The 17,966-nt window shown below is 36.9% G+C and overlaps 2 protein-coding genes and 1 long non-coding RNA gene across 3 annotated transcripts; 2 read left to right on the top strand and 1 right to left on the bottom strand.

Annotated features, from left to right (window-relative positions):
* Positions 1–2,497: 2,497 nt before the first annotated feature.
* LOC123907122 lies at positions 2,498–6,381 on the bottom strand. Its single transcript, XM_045957230.1, has 2 exons — positions 5,692–6,381; positions 2,498–4,838 (listed from the first exon to the last, which is right to left on the bottom strand). Exon 2 carries the CDS (start codon positions 3,517–3,519, stop codon positions 2,728–2,730), a length of 792 nt encoding a protein of 263 aa, XP_045813186.1. The 5' UTR covers positions 3,520–4,838; positions 5,692–6,381; the 3' UTR covers positions 2,498–2,727.
* A 3,268-nt stretch (positions 6,382–9,649) lies between these two features.
* LOC123907123 lies at positions 9,650–10,372 on the top strand. Its single transcript, XR_006809159.1, has 2 exons — positions 9,650–9,749; positions 10,155–10,372. It is a non-coding gene; the product is annotated as an uncharacterized LOC123907123 (long non-coding RNA).
* Positions 10,373–14,222: 3,850 nt separating this feature from the next.
* On the top strand, positions 14,223–15,789 carry LOC123907121 (UDP-glycosyltransferase 1-like). The gene has a single exon (XM_045957229.1). The coding sequence runs from the start codon at positions 14,282–14,284 to the stop codon at positions 15,716–15,718; it is 1,437 nt and encodes a 478-aa protein (XP_045813185.1). The 5' UTR covers positions 14,223–14,281; the 3' UTR covers positions 15,719–15,789.
* The last annotated feature ends 2,177 nt before the right edge of the window (positions 15,790–17,966 follow it).

Here is a 17,966-nt window from a genome sequence, read left to right as displayed (position 1 = left end):
TGATGATAAATTTCGCAAGTGCACGAAAATCACGTAGTAATAAAAATATCGATCCACAGGGATTGTGTGATCAAACTAATCGAATGGTGTTCATAGACATTATACAGAAAATACACATAAATTGGGGGTATGTTGAGTAATGAATTGCTAGAAAATATGCTTGATATAATGGAAAAGCGAGGTAGAATCATCGGAATCGCCTAGTCTATAGTTCAACCACATGCAATCTACTATATCATAGGAATCTACTCAAGTGTTAACAACTAGATCGACAAAATAGTGAATCGCAATCTCTTGTCAAAATCCACTCTATTCGTTGTCGATACTCCCCCGATCTCTCGGGCGGAAGCTACCTACAACGAATGATCTTAACGCGCGTCAATCGTTCGCTACACTCTATGCCTCAATCTCTCGACCGGAGACACTCGAGCGCTCAATACAATTCAGTTCAGACATTAAATCAATACTCTCGCACGTGACTTAACTCAAAATCATTACAACACTAATGAAGGATTGTAAAGCATTAAACATTGAATTGCATCAAATTAATCACTATGAAAAGAGTAGATTCTTACACATATAACAGATTACACAGGATCTCCCTACATTCTAGACTATCCTAGATCCTACCTCCAAGGAGTTTAGCTCCTCATCGTTCTTCGTTCGCTTCCTCGCTTCATCGCCACGGCTTGTGAATCCATGATCTGATGCGCTTGGAGCTCTCCACTGGAGTGTTGAATCACGATCTTCAAGTTCCAAGACCAGAATGTAGTCCAATTTCGCAGAATTTTCCCACCCGAAAACAGAATTATGCAGAAAATATATATACAGAACGCAACCACGCCGCGCGCCAGATCCATCACGCCGCGCGTGGTTGCAATTCCATCAACTACGCCGCGCGTGGTAACAGAATCACGCGGCGCGTGATCAAGTCAGAGGCAATCTTCTTCTTCAATCAAGACTTCACGCCGCGCGTGGTCAAAGCTACGCCGCGCGTGATCAAATCAGAGAGCAATCCAGTTCCTGAACAAAGGTTCACGCCGCGCGTGGTCAGGTATCACGCCGCGCGTGATCAGAGTGAAAATCTTGGCTCCCTGTGAGCTCCATCACGCGGCGCGTGATGGGCTACACCCCCAGCGTAGTGAAAAGCATTCATTTCCTGCAGTTTTTCCTGTTTTCTTGCAAAATAAGTAATCAAGCTAATTGTTAGATTTCTCTCATATTTATTGCTAAAAACCTACTAAAATGTATCTAATGTTGCTAAAATAGGCATGGAATAGAGAGTGTGACGATTTGTCATCACAACCCCAAACTTAAACCTTTCCTTGTCCTCAAGGAAACAACTTTTACCTCAAGCTTTTGTGTCAAGACCTTGGCATTTTCCTTAAATTCACTCGAATCATACATACGTGAGACTCACCTGATGATCAATGATCCACCTGCAAACAATGCTCAATTGCACAACCGTTCCCGCAAGACATTTTCAAGTAGTTCACACTTTTCGACCAAAGCTCTATGATTTCTTCACACTACTCACATGCACTCTTCAGTTTTTGGTAATTCACTCAAATCAACACATCAATGCAAGTCAACAATAATTTTGCAAGTAATCTAAGAATTCATTCGGTTCACTTTGTGCACACACATTAGAGGTCTTTTAGGGTTATAACGTGGCTTGGCTAGGGTGGATGGTGACATTTTTGGATAAGTAGTAGAAAAACTTGGAGTTAGATCCCCCTATGGTCAAAAATATTTCATAAACCAAACCCCCTTTTCCTTTGAACTATAGTGGACTAGAGAACTTTTTCAATCATCAAACAAAGTTTTGCAATTCTTTTGAATTCAAGGCTATCACTTCTTTTTCTTGTACTTCTTTTCTATTTTCCCTTCACATTCATTCATCTTCTTTTTTTTTTCATTTTTTTCTCTTCTTCTTTGCCTTGCAAATTTTGAAATTTTTCTCAATTTTTCAAATCAAAACTTTTTGTAAGTTCTCTAGTACCCTCACCCCAAACTTAATTTGTTGCTAATTCCAAAGAGCAACCCCAAACTTAGTGGTGAGCAATGCGCATCAACCACTAATTAGGTGCCTAACCTCCAAGAAAGTCATTCCTTTTTTTTTCAACAAAAATTTCTTAAAGGTTTTGCAAAATAACATTTTCTTTTTCAGCTCAAATTGGTTAAGCAAAGGATAATTATATGTAAGGGTGGATAGAAAGGCTCAAAGGTACCAAGAAACATGCCTCGTGTGTGCTACAAAAGTACCAATCAAATACAAAGACGACAAGCAACATCAAGAGACAATACATGAGTGGATATCACACATAGAAGAAAAATGAGTGTTTGGCTCAATACCTCTCGGTTGGGTCGAATCAAAGAACCGGTCAAAAAGTGTGCGTTCCCTTCCTTTGCCTCTTGATCACATGAGTGCAACAAGCTATTGCACTGCAAGTTTCACATATCACACACGGAGAAAATCAAGTAATTGATACTCAAGTAACTAGAAAGAACATGCCAAGATATTGAAACAAATTCTAGAAGTAAAAATCATTCCACAATAAAACAAAAGAAGATTCAAATTAGAGTACACATTTAAAACATCCAGCCAATATCCAAGCAACATCAGAATATTATTACAAACCAAGCAAATAAAAGACAAAAAGTAACGATAGAGATAGAGTAGTAGAGCAGTAGCAGCAGCAGCACATCATCACCACCACAGCAACATCAAACCGCATCATCCGGCTGGCCAGTGAAGTAGTTTGTGATTTGGCTATTCAAATTCAAATTCAGCCCATCCACATCCAGCATTTCCCTTTCCATTGCAGCAGCCTCATCCTGCTCAACCCGGCGTCGCCTCTCGATCTCAGCTAACTCAGAAGTTCGCAGACCTGAATTATAAGCTTGTCTGGCCTGAAATGAGCTCAGCTCCCTCGCCTGATGCGCCTCCCAATCAGTATCAATGGGATACAAGGTCCCGAAAGTAGGAGGAGGGAAAGTAGACCGGTAAGTCATCGCCTCGGTGTACATGGAAGAGGCGGTATCAAAGTAGAGATTCGGCAGCCCGGAATATTGAGAAATTTCCATTTGATGCAACATCGATGCAAGCTGATTTATATCGTGAGAGTACCGAGGAGGGTCTTGAGCTGGTATGTCATGATATTCATTTGCCGGATCCCCCTGCTGATCCGGATGGTTACCCTCTTCAAACCGATTAATCTCTTCCTCCTCTCTCAAAGCTTCCTCTCTTGCAGCATTCCCCTCACCTCGGGGCACAATCGGACCTCTCTCAAACTTTTTGATGAAGTATGATAAAGACAATGGACGAACGGGATGAAGATCACCTTCTTGCACATTCATGGGAACATTATTCGCCCTACACAAAGCAGCGATGAGATTGCAATGTCCCAAAGTAAAAGTCGGATTTGGATGATTGGCTATCTCATGAAGATCTTTTTTGTAACCAATATCCCAGATTAATAAACTTCCCTTCAACCAACAACCGGACCGCGTGCGCATTATCAAGCTGAATTTCTGAATTGTTGCCAACAACCCTCACATTTTTCAACCAAAATTCACCCCAAGCACGGTGAACCGGATTAAAACTTGTTAAGCTCAACCTTCTAGGGAGAGAAGCTGCAGAGTGGGCTAGCCACATTGCCCCCGGACGACACACAATATTCTTTAGTTCTTCCCTGACTTCAATACCACTCTTGTCAATCCTCTCTCTATCACGCAACAGTTCATACACACCTCCAGCAGCACAACCAAGCAGATTATTTATAGTTTCAAAAGAATAACTCACTTTAACACCCCTAACCACAGAAACATACTCCGGAAACATTGGTTGATCCGGTAAATAGGCATTTGCAAAGAATTCCCTAGCCCACATCTGATTTCCAGGATTCATTTCATCTTTAATCATCAATTTATTAAATCTCTCCCATCCCCTAGACTTTATCTCATTCCCTAACTCAGCTACACCATTAAGCAAATCCTCACCAAAACCCTTCTCTTGATTAATAGTAAAGGTTCGAATTTGGGAGTACCTTTTTTCATGAACTTCACTGATGAAGTGGGGATGAACCTGTGGTTGAGTCACATTGCTCCGGCGAGGAGGAGATGCTTGAGCGGACCGAGAAGATTGGCCCTTGCTTGCACTCATCTTCGTTCTTGGTTTCTTTGGAGGCTCTTGCGGAGGGTTAGCATCACTCTTCTTCTTTCCCTTTCCGGTTAGCCTAGTCAACATGGTGATATTGTAAAGATTGAAATGGGTAAATTTGGGAAGTTGGTGAAATGTGGGATGAAATGAGGGATTTGGAGTGGAATTAGGAGTGGGTGATATGGGTGTAATGTGAATGTGAATGAAATGGATGATTGGAGGTGATTAGAAGTGAAATTGGAGAAGTTTGGAGAGTGAAAATGGGTTGTCAATGGAGTTTTCCGTGTGGGAGACCGTGTGAATTGATGATGGGACGGATGGAGTGGTTGAGAAGATGAAGAAATTCAAATTTGACACGCTTTCCTGTGTAACCACGCCGCGCGTGACCCCTGCTACGCCGCGCGTAGTACCAATTGTAACGGTCAAGAACTCCTTTCAAACCGACCATGCTGCGCGTAATCACCATCACGCGGTGCGTAATCACTTAGTCAGAGACTCCATATTCCTCCAGTTTTCACGCAGCGCGTGATATACCCCCACGCCGCGCGTAATGCCTTCTGAAAAACTCCTTCCTCTGTGATGAAGGATCACGCCGCGCGTGATTGTACTGCGCCCCCGGCGTGGTAGAATTCTGTTCTGCCCTGTTTTTGCTTCCGTCCTTGCTTCTGCTGCACACCTACTGTTATCCCATATTTTAGCTCAAGGTAAAATATGTTATAATCTCCAGTTCCAAAGACATTTATTGCTGTAAAAACCTGTTGAAATGGCTTTAGGTAGCCTTAGTCTTTAATGTCTTCAAAAACAAGAGAGATTCTTTCTCTTATCGTTTAAATGAAGGTTAAGGGTAATGTCTTCAAGAACAAGAGAATCCTAATGGAAAAGCTTCATAGCTCGAGACTGAAGAATCTTTCGATGGAAGCCAATGAATCGAAGTAGTCAAGAGATATGGACTTAGAGCATTTTTTATCATTTACGTATGATTCGACTTCGACGGTTACAACGGTTTAAAGGCCTTGGTTCATTTCAAATGCAGGAGGACGCGTGGCTGAAGTTTAATAGTTTAACGTTAGGATAGACGTTGCTTAGTTTTTCTATAAATAGAAGTATGTATAGTCGAAGTAGGGGTCACAATTCATTTACATAAAATCTCAAACACTCAAAGTATCCATGTTAAGGCGAGAAACGAGTTACTCGAGAAAGATGTATGAATCGGTGAACCTTTACATTTTCTTTGTAACTTTTACATTCTAAATGCAAATTTACTTTTCATAAGTCTTTATTTTCTTAAAGCATTTACAAATTCTGCTTTTCATTAGTTCCCTCGTTCGAGTGAACTTGCTTTAATTGCATTTAACATATGTTTCAGAAATTAAACATAGTGTTCTTCTATAAAATAAGGATGTCTTCAATGATAAACTTCCAAATTTCCTTTAACAAAATGCATGAACAATTGTCCCGAGATTTACTAGTTGATCTCTCAAGTAATTAACTTAAACTAGCGGTTGTTTACCAAAAATCAGTGTAAACACCTACCTACATACTTCAAAAGAAAACACACTAAAACATTAAAAACCGTTGGGTTGCCTCCCAACCAGCGCTTGTTTAACGTCCCGATGCTTGACGTTCCATGCCCCTAAGGGTCACGGAGAAGAAGCGCCACCATGTGGCAAGTAGTGTGCATTCCAAGGTAACTTAAGCGCATGTTTAACAATATGATCATAAACCTGGATTTTAAAACATTGGGGGTCACCATCATCACACTCCATCTTATCAAAAACATTGAATGTTACCTGCTGATCATCGGTCCTTAGCATGAGCTCGCCCATCTCTACATCGATAAGGGCGCGTCCGGTAGCTAAGAATGGTCTTCCTAACAGCAAGGGTTCCCAATTCTTGTCTTCTTCCATGTCTAAGACAACAAAATCAGCCGGAAACACAAATCCGCCGACTCGCACCAGAACATCATGTAAGATACCTTCCGGATGCACAACCGATCTATCCGCCAAAGAGAGACTCATCTTTGTCGGCTTTGCTACAGCTCCCGGTATCTTCTTCATCATTGATAACGGCATTAGATTAATGCTAGCACCCAAATCGCACAACGCTTTTTCAATGGTGAGCGTTCCAATGGAACATGGAATTGTAAAGCTCCCCGGATCTTTCTTTTTCTGCGGTAGCTTCCGTTGAATGAGGGCGCTGCACTCCTCCGTCATACTTACCATTTCATCATCCAATGGTTTTCTTTTCTTTGTGAGCAGCTCCTTCAAAAACTTTGCATAACTCGGCATTTGCTCCAAAGCCTCAACTAAAGGTATAGCCATCTCAAGCTTGTTCAACACCTTCATGAACTTCTTGAACTCCTTCTCCCGCTCAAGATTCTTAACTTTCTTTCTCCTAGGAAAAGGCATCCTAGCATATGGCGATTCATCAACTCCTTTACCTTTCTCAACCTTCTTACTCTCTTTTTCTTTTATCTCCCTCTGTTTTTCAACTTCTTCTATTTCATCCTCACTAATCTCAACTTCCTTAGACACATTTTCCTTTTCTACTTCTCCCTCATATCTCTCATTTTCAACTACAACTTCTTGCTTATTTTCGACTTCTCCCTCAATGACCTTCTTTTTCAAGGGCTTCTCCATAGCTGGCCTTTCCGGTATCTCTCTACTCCTCAAAGTGATTCCATTGCAAGTTTCATTTTTCGGATTATCATGAGTGTTTCCACCGAACCCTCCTTGGTTTTGCAACATCGAAAACTGTCTTGACAGCTGACCCATTTGCACCTCAAGATTCTTTATAGAAGCTTCATGATTCTTGTTAGAGGTTGCTTGACTCGATTTCATCGCTTCAAAGTTGCTTTGGGTCATGAGCATGAACTGATTTAGAGTCTCTTCCATCCTTGATGGAGGCCTTTGCTGCTGTGGCTGTGTACCTTGACCTTGCATACCATTCCCCCATCCGGAACCGTTGTTGTTGTTGTTGTACGGCTTCCGAAAATTGGCCAAATAGCGAGCCTCCTCTGAACCCTCCGGGAAGCATCCGCCATTAGGGTGGTCCTGCAAACAAAAATCACAGCGCACATTGTCAATTTTACCTATTGGAGAAGATTGAACTTGTGGATTGGACAGCAACTTCATCATTGCTTCCATTTGGCTAGTCATGAGCTTTTGCTGCGCCAATAGTGCTGTTTGGGTATCCAATTCCAACACTCCGCCTTTCTTTTTAGCTCCCCTATCATTAGTAGCTCTATATTCGTTTTGAGCCATGCTTTCAACCAATTCTCTTGCTTCAGTTTCGTCACGGTTCTTCAACGAACCACCGGCTGATGCGTCAAGTATCATTCGCGTTTGAGCCCTCAAACCTTGGGTAAACATTTGCATCTGATTGTGGCCATCGAAACCGTGATTCGGGCACCTTTTAAGACAAACTTTGAACCTCTCCCAAGCATCATACAACGTCTCACCATCCGCTTGTTCGAAGTTGCTAATTTCAGCCCTTCTTTCTAGAAACTTATGAATAGGAAAGTAACGGTCTAAGAACTTCCGCTCCAGCTGTCTCCAAGTCTCAATTGTTCCGGCGGGTATCGTGTCTAACCAATCTTTAGCACGCCGGTGAGAGAATGCTTGAATAACCTCAGTCTTTTGTCCGATTCGCTCACCCCCGGCGGATCGGTATAGTCGCATGCTTCATAGAAGTGAGACAAGTGTAAATTCGGGCATTGAGCTTCCGAACCTGAATACGGATTCTCTTTTAAGGCGGAAAGGACCGTGTTCTTGATGTCGAATGAGACAGGATTCGCCGGCTGAAAGCCTTGGTTTGCCAACGCGTCATTGTCTCTTCTCCCATAATCACCAAGGGTACGCCTTGGCGGTTGAGGAACCGGTGGAACCTGTTCTTCCTCCATTGTTGCTGCAGTCCTTCCTTGACAGTCCGGTGTATCCCTTAGCAAAGCTGTTCCCCTTAAAGCTTGAGCTTCCCTTGTTGCCTTTCGAATTGCGCGAGCTGTCTTTTCAATCTCCGGATCAAATTGCAGCTCTTGAGGACCTGTTCTCCGCATGCACAATGAAACACACAAGTAGAACGCTCCGGGAGAAAAATATAAAACAGAAAATAATCAAACAAACACAGAAAATATGAACACTATTGCCTAGTTGAATCAATCACAATCCCCGGCAACGGCGCCAAAAACTTGATGAATATTTCGCAAGTGCACGAAAATCACGTAGTAATAAAAATATCGATCCACAGGGATTGTGTGATCAAACTAATCGAATGGTGTTCATAGACATTATACAGAAAATACACATAAATTGGGGGTATGTTGAGTAATGAATTGCTAGAAAATATGCTTGATATAATGGAAAAGCGAGGTAGAATCATCGGAATCGCCTAGTCTATAGTTCAACCACATGCAATCTACTATATCATAGGAATCTACTCAAGTGTTAACAACTAGATCGACAAAATAGTGAATCGCAATCTCTTGTCAAAATCCACTCTATTCGTTGTCGATACTCCCCCGATCTCTCGGGCGGAAGCTACCTACAACGAATGATCTTAACGCGCGTCAATCGTTCGCTACACTCTATGCCTCAATCTCTCGACCGGAGACACTCGAGCGCTCAATACAATTCAGTTCAGACATTAAATCAATACTCTCGCACGTGACTTAACTCAAAATCATTACAACACTAATGAAGGATTGTAAAGCATTAAACATTGAATTGCATCAAATTAATCACTATGAAAAGAGTAGATTCTTACACATATAACAGATTACACAGGATCTCCCTACATTCTAGACTATCCTAGATCCTACCTCCAAGGAGTTTAGCTCCTCATCGTTCTTCGTTCGCTTCCTCGCTTCATCGCCACGGCTTGTGAATCCATGATCTGATGCGCTTGGAGCTCTCCACTGGAGTGTTGAATCACGATCTTCAAGTTCCAAGACCAGAATGTAGTCCAATTTCGCAGAATTTTCCCACCCGAAAACAGAATTATGCAGAAAATATATATACAGAACGCAACCACGCCGCGCGCCAGATCCATCACGCCGCGCGTGGTTGCAATTCCATCAACTACGCCGCGCGTGGTAACAGAATCACGCGGCGCGTGATCAAGTCAGAGGCAATCTTCTTCTTCAATCAAGACTTCACGCCGCGCGTGGTCAAAGCTACGCCGCGCGTGATCAAATCAGAGAGCAATCCAGTTCCTGAACAAAGGTTCACGCCGCGCGTGGTCAGGTATCACGCCGCGCGTGATCAGAGTGAAAATCTTGGCTCCCTGTGAGCTCCATCACGCGGCGCGTGATGGGCTACGCCCCCAGCGTAGTGAAAAGCATTCATTTCCTGCAGTTTTTCCTGTTTTCTTGCAAAATAAGTAATCAAGCTAATGGTTAGATTTCTCTCATATTTATTGCTAAAAACCTACTAAAATGTATCTAATGTTGCTAAAATAGGCATGGAATAGAGAGTGTGACGATTTGTCATCAAATATGAAAGAGTTGCTTCTCTACTTGATGAGGAGAGGAAGAGTATGCTACTTCTAGTTGATGAGAAGGTCAAGCCTATGTTGTTTCAAGTTGGCAAATGTAAGTTATGCAGGCTAGTTATCTTGGGTAGTTAGTTTAGGCTCTTGCTCATATTTCTACTAAACAAGATTTTAATCAATTTATGCTAATATTGTGTTCACTTGTTGCATTCAAACCAAATGTCTAGGGACTTTGATACATCATGCATCTTTTTTTTAATGGCAATGCATCATGCATCTATTTTTAGACTATCTTGTAGTAGATAAGAATTTACTATGAAAGAAGAAGTTAGTTAGACATTAAAGCTTGTTGAAAGGAACTAAAACTATAAGAGCTTATTAGATTGATGTATATTGGTCAATCTTAATTTCTGGTGGGTTTTGTTTGATGAAATTTATGTAGTTGTATTCTAGTAAATTATGTAATGTGTGCTTTACTAATATATAATTTTAAAATGGTTTTTAGGGATATGCAAACTGAAGTATGACAATGTGCAAAGGCTACTTGAACAAGTTTTGATGCGGATGAGAAACAAGTTTTATTGGGACCCTTGCATTTTATCATATGTAAATGTATTTTAGTGACAATATTTGTAGAGTTCATTATTTACTTGAGCTGAAAATAGTTGTACATTAACGTGATTTTGTAACATTTGAATGAAATAATTTATGTGTCTTGGTTTATTTCAAAATGCAATTAGAATAAACTTCTTTATGATTTGGATTATTTGTAGTTTTGTTACGTGTGAGCTTAATTGTGTTCTAATCTAATTATAAAACCAGTTCTGTTTAATTATGTTTAGAATTACTTATCTGTGAGATTAAGTGAAACTAGTTCTAATCTAAAGTGTTTTGTCAATATGGAGACAGAATTCTATGCTTAGAGATGGAATTTTTGAGACAGAATTATTTGAATTTAGAGACGGACAATTCTGTCTCCTTTAGAGACGGATTTATTATGTTTTGAATACAATATTTAGAGACCGATGTTTATTTGATAGTGACAGATAAATTCTGTCTCTAATCAGAGACAGAATATAAAATCCGTCTCTGATAGTTTAGAGACGAGGAAATTAAAGACAGAATCAAATCGGTCTCTAATTTTGTCTCTAACATGCTTAGTGACGGAATATTGGCATTTTAGAGACAGATTTTGCCCGTCGGTATTTAAGATTTTTCTAGTAGTGTACATTTAGAGATTTTAAATATCTTGAGGGGAAATATATATTAAAAAAGAGAATTTTAATTGAATGCAAGATTAAACACCAACCAAGCTTAAGGAGAATTTTATTTAAAGAGAATTTTAAGTAGTAAGATACCAAGTAGTAAGATTAAGGATATACGTATTTATCAACTCAATAAAATTATTTTCATTTCTCAAAAGAAATAAGAATGTCGACTATTATAGTTTTTGGGGTATGAACAACATAAAAGCACACATTTTTAAAAATCGATGACATTTACTAAACAATTATATATCAAAGCATTGTGATTAATCCATGCACGAATATATTCAAAGCACATGTTTGTGTTGTAGGATCCACTCGTCAACGGTCTTATATTTCGAAATATAATTTGGTGACATTTCTACATATAAATAAAGTAGATCATCTCTCATGCCATTCCTGAAAGGATTATTTGACTTATTGCTCATGAATTTTTCCAAATCACCATGCAGGTTGTATTTTTTTTATTAATAAAATTTGTATTACTATTTACTAGTATATAGACTATTCTCCACCTTTACTTTTTTGATAGTATACTAATGTTAGCCGTTTTTTTATTTTGTTGATAAAATATTATAGCTGTTGAAGATTAAGAACTTGACTAAGCCATTGAGTTTAGTCAAGTGGTGAGGAGTTTTGGTAGTATGTTAGAGGTCATGGGTTCGATATCCAGCTAATTATAAACCAAAAGAAAAAAAAAAGTTGACTCATTTTTAGGGAGTATATTGGAATACCAAGTGATGATGCTATACCAAAATGTAAACAATGAGCAATCATGTTGTAATTTTCTTGTGTCGAGATCCATTGCATTGCACTATTTAGGACTTCCCTAAACAACTCCAGAGACTAGATTCCCCGATGCTATACCAAATATTCCCCGATGCATTTGGATGGAATGAAGAGGAAGGTAACAAGTTCAGTTTATAAAGAGATATTCGATAGGAGTATACCCCTCGGAAAACCTTCATCAAAAACATTTCAAGTTAGAGCAAATCAGAACACACGTCATACCAATAAATAAGTTTTTTTTTTAAATGAAAAATAATTATTTTTAGTTTTTAAGTCATCTTATTAGACCATATGGCTCTACACAGAGGCGGCTTGGAGGCATGTGCGATGTGTGCTACGGCATAGGGCCTCAAAATTTTGAGGGCCTCAACTAAAAAATTTGAGGTTCTATAATATTACTTATATATTATTTATACTTATAAAATATTAGATGTATATTAATAGATTAATTTTTAGGCCCTAAAATAATAGTTATATATTGTTAATGTTCATAAATATCATATGAGTATCAATATATTAGTTATCTATACTCGTAAATATAGTTCTAGTTCATTTTAATCTTTGCATAAAATTTAATCTTAGATTATGATATTCCTTTTTGACGTTATATACAAAGATAATTATTTTGTATTTCTTGTTCCATTTAATTTAATGCAATATTTAATATTGATAATTTATATGTTTACAAGAATATTTTTTTTATATTATATGCAATTTAAATTGATAATTTTTTTTATTAAAGGACCACTTTTATATTTTGCACAGAGCCTCTTAAAACTCGGAGACGCCCCTGGCTCTACATGTTATGATTATATTGGGCCACATATGCCATCATGAATTAAAACCACCAATTTTTAAATTTGTAGGAACTAAAACCAAGAAAAAAAACTTACAAGGACTTACCTAATAATATTCTTTTACATAATGCCCTCTTCTTGTATGTCTCAAACCTAATTATATGTATAATTCATATTTGATCTTGTTGCATAGACCTCCACATGATTTGATCTTGGTATATTCTTGATGTTTTACCTCCACATGTGTAAAGTTAAAAATATTAATGATTGTCCTTTCAACAAAAACAAATACATTTTATAAGTAAAAAATACACGAGCCAAAAATACCGTAAGTGCTAATGACTTGTTCTTGTTGAATAACTTTTCCCCTTCATCTATTCCAGTGATGTTTTCTATGAAGTCTATGGTCATTATTTGGAGGAGTTGGGCTCCTTTAAAGGTAATTATTTTTATTGGCAAGCACTACTTGGGGTTAACAAGAGCTAATTTATTCTTCCCTCCATTCCTTTTTATTTGTCGTTCTAGAAAAAAAAAACAATAAATTAAGAAAGTGTATTTTTGCACCTTATTTTTCTGTTATACCCTTATTTTAATTCACTAATAATTTTATTTATTTTTGCACACATTTTCTCTTTCCAATAAATTTAATATATTATGTAAAAAATACAATATTTTATGTACCAAATTTTTTATTTTTTTTTAGTTTTTTAAATATATATTAAATCTTTTATGATTTCAATAACTACTCCTAAATATTTGGAATTTATATGAGGGTATAATTGACAAAATTTAACCTTAAATTATCTAAACGACAAGTAATTTGAAACAAATATTTTATTTCTAAAACGACAAATAAAAATGAACGGACGAAGTGTGACATTGTGTAAGGCTTGTGGGGTGGGGGGATCGGATACAGAATCGGAAAATCACTTGTTGGCCACGTGTCCTTTGGCTTGGGTTGTGTGGTGAGGGGTTCAAAGGTGGTTTGATATGATTATGGTAACACTAGATTTGATTTTTTCTTTATTGGAGGGCTTCCTCTCAAGTTATAGCAAAGTTACGAAAGGTCTTCAAAGTGTGTTGATTAGTATATATCATCATTTCACGTGGAATCAGTTCAAGAGGTACTTAACTCACATGCAAATGATATGTATGTACAGAGAGTACTCCACCCTATCACAATACAAAGAGAAACAACGTAATGAAAATACCAATAATATGCTACCCCAATATATCCATACTACACAATCAAACAAATGATATTAGACAAAAAAAAAAAAAATTCATTTGATTAATTTAAATATACATTTTATTTGTCCCCTTGAACTTAACTTAGTAGATAGGAATATTATATTTTATTATATTCTATATGCAGAGCTGAAATTTGAACCCTGAACACCTTCATTTATTCAACTTAAGGGTAAAATCTATAGCTTCTAGATTACATGACTAAGAAAAATACATTTTATTAGTTTTTTTTCTTTCATTTTTGTTTTGTTTTTTTAGTCTAATAGACTAGTAACTAAACTACTATTAATATAAAGAAATAGAAAATTTAAAATTTAATTTCCGACCATTTCAACAATGTTTTTACTAACAATCAATTGTGGTATTTTTCATTTCTTTCTAAAAACTATCTTTAGGCAACAATTACTCACTTGGACACTAGTGCATCACACTGCCTTTAAATAGAACAAGTAAAGAAACAATATATTCATCAAAGCAGAGCTATCCTAATAATCTAAACTTCATTGCAGTTCCAATATCCTAAAATCCTAAAAATGAAGGATTCGTTAGTTCTATACCCAGCTCTTGGGAAAGGACACCTGAACTCCATGATTGAGTTAGGCAAACTCATATTAACAGATAACCCTTCACTCTCTATATCAATTCTAATCCTAAGTCCACCAAACACCACGGTGCAGCCGCCGGATATCAAAAACCTCATAACCACCTTTGGTTGTGAATCTTTTCCATCAATCACTTTCCACCACATTCCTTCCATTTCATTGTCAGTAACACTTCCACCACACCTACTCCCCCTTGAAGTCTGCGGGCGTAGCAACCACCATGTTAACCATATTCTTCAATCCACATCAAAAACATCGAACCTCAAAGGTGTTATTTTGGATTTCATGAACTATAGCGCAAACCAAATCACTTCAACTCTTGATATACCAACTTTCTTTTTCTACACTTCAGGAGCATCAACTCTTGCAGTTTTTCTTAAACTCCCAACCATTCACCAAAATACTACAAAATCGCTTAAAGAGTTTCTCATGTATCCTCACATCACTGGGCTACCACAAATTCCAATAGCAGATATGCCAGAACATGTGAAGGATCGTGAGGGAAAAGGTTACAAGGTTTTCTTAGATATGGCAACAAGTATGAAGGAAAGTGATGGAGTTATCATAAACACTTTTGATGGTATTGAAGCAAGAGCTTTAAAAGCATTAAGAGCAGGGTTGTGTCTTCCGGAAGGAACAACACCTCCATTGTTTTGTATTGGACCTATGATTTCAGCTCCTTCTAAGGGTGAAGATGAAAGTGGGAGTTTGTGTTTGAGTTGGCTTGACATGCAACCTAGTCAAAGTGTCGTGTTCTTGTGCTTCGGAAGTATGGGAAGATTTTCTAAGGCACAGTTGGATGAGATAGCTATTGGATTGGAGAAAACTAAGCAAAGATTTTTGTGGGTTATAAGGAGCGACATAGACTCAGAGAAGCTGAGATTGGACGAATTGTTGCCGGAAGGATTTTTGGAGAGGACAAAGGAGAAAGGAATGGTGGTGAGGAATTGGGCACCACAAGTGGCAATATTGAGTCATGAATCTGTGGGAGGATTTGTGACTCATTGTGGGTGGAACTCTGTATTGGAAGCTGTTTGCGTAGGAGTGCCAATGATTGCATGGCCTTTGTACGCAGAACAAAGGCTGAATCGATTAATTATGGTTGAAGAAATGAAGGTGGCTTTGAAACTAAATGAGTCAAATGGTTTTGTGAGTGGAGCTGAATTAAGTAAACGAGTTGAGGAGTTGATGGAATCAGACAATGGAATAGAGATTAGAGAGAGGATATTGAAAATGAAAATAAGTGCGAAGGAGGCAAAAGAGGGAGGTGGATCTTCTTTTGTTGATTTGAAAAGGTTTCGAGATTCATGGAGGGAGCATGCTTCATGGAATAATTGTTCACCAAATTCTCCTTTCCTTCTTGATTGAAAATTAGAAATAGAAGAGACAATTTACTACCAAAATAAAAATAAAAATAGAAGAGACAATAAAATTAGAAAAGTGTGTCCATACCAATAAGATATTAGAAGTGTGATAGATTAGAAGTGAATTAAAATCGGTGTAATGAGTATGCTTTTTTATTTTTATTTTTATGTCATGCATGTAAACCAGTGTTTTTATTTGTTTTCGATTAAATATTGTCCAATACAAGTGTGGCTGATTTTGTTCTATAACATTCTTTTTATTTTTGGGTAAATAAACAAACCAAAACAAAAATTGAAATTCTATAATACTTTACAACCATATCACAAGATGATGCATGAAGAAAATGGCAATTATTTATTTTTTTGTAAAGAAGACTGAAAAATTATTATTATTATTAGGTGGTGTCTAGGGTGGACCATCAACTAAGTGCCTCATGGTGAACCACGAATAAAAACCATCGGATTAAATAGTTCTACAAGATCTTATGATGTACCACTTACATAAGATATTTTTTAACCTTCATCTCTTTTCTCTTGCGCTCCCGACTATACTTTAAACTCCCAAATCACTGTCCATCTACTCAAAAGGTTTTGCATCTTGATTATTGGAACTCCATATAATCAACCTTAAACCCATGTCGAGGCACTATTGCTTGGGTTTTAATATTCAAATAAAACTCTTTCAAAATTTTGTGTTTTATGTTTTGACTATGTCTCCTCTAATATTGCTATGGTAAATTGGATTTCGTGGAATTTTATTTCTTATGGGAATTTTATAACAAGGATGCAATTGTATTGTGGTTGGTGGAACAAAGCATGGCAGACAACTACCAAGGAATGAATGAGAAGTGTTTTGCAGGCGATGCAAGAAGGTGACAGAGAGAGAACGTGGAAGTTGGGAGGAGGAGTAGATCCGGTGTGGTACCAACTAATAATATCATGCAGACTCATTTAATCTAACTGTCAAATTAAATGGTACACCGGTGAGGGACTTAATTGATCCCTCACACTAGACGCCACCTTATTATTATTATTATTATTATTATTATTATTATTATTATTATTATTATTATTATTATTATTATTAGCGGGCCAAGCAAGCGCGTTCCGCGCCTGCCTGTGTCTAACTTATGTCCAATTAAAAAAGATATGTCTTTTATTATGGTGAGTTTGTTAATAAAAAAATTTGCTACTAAAAAAAAAGGTGTGACTTATGTTATGGTGAGTTTGTTAATAAAATATTTTTATTGCTACTAAAAAAAATCAAGGGTATTATTGGTATTATGAAAAGTCCACACTAAAACTCATGTATCATCTTTATATATAGTATAGATATAGATATAGATATAGAATAGATATAGATTATTATTATTATTATTATTATTATTATTATTATTATTATTATTATTATTATTATTATTATTATTATTATTATTATTATTATTATTATTATTATTATTAACAACCATCGCACCAACTATTATTTTATAATTGATTAAGGTGTGATTTAAATCCTCTCTCAAAGGTTTAAATTAATTTATGCATAAAAATGTGGTGTCTTCGAGGTCTCTAAATGTAGTATTTAAGTCGGAGGTCTCTAGATGTTGTATTTAAGATGGTTTATTTAATTTTGTCATCTAAAAGAGTTAGTGGCACATTTTGTTATCCGTTTTTCTTCCATTATCAAGTGTAATTATCTTACACACACACACACATATATATATATATATATATATATATATATATAAATCATTTTACAAATAAAGTATTTATGAATTTTTTAGCATAAATAATTTTTTAAAAAAAATTATATTTAACTTAATAATTATTTCATGCTGCATAAAGAGGTTAGGGAGAAGAAATAATTTGATTTTGGTATTTTAGGTGTGGAATAGATGGGTGTCGAGAGGATGTTGTAAAAGTTACACTACAAAAAAAGCACTATTTAGCCACAATCAAAATCGTAGTTAAAAGTGTCATTGATCATAGCTAATCACTACAACAGAAAAGGGCTACTATAGCACTTTTTTTGGCTTTAATAACACTTTAAAGTCCACACCAAAACTCATGTATCCTCTTTATATATAGTATAGATTATTATTATTTTTATTACTATTATTAACGACCATTGCACCAACTATTATTTTATAATTGATTAAGGTGTGATTTAAATCCTCTCTCAAAGGTTTAAATTAATTCATGCATAGAAATGTGGTGTTTTCGAGGTCTCTAAATGTAGTATTTAAGTCGGA

Source organism: Trifolium pratense, linkage group LG2 (assembly GCF_020283565.1).
Source record: "Trifolium pratense cultivar HEN17-A07 linkage group LG2, ARS_RC_1.1, whole genome shotgun sequence".
NCBI lineage: Eukaryota > Viridiplantae > Streptophyta > Magnoliopsida > Fabales > Fabaceae > Trifolium > Trifolium pratense.
The sequence above is the reverse complement of the archived record's forward strand: the minus strand, read 5'-3'. Positions and strand labels throughout refer to the sequence as shown.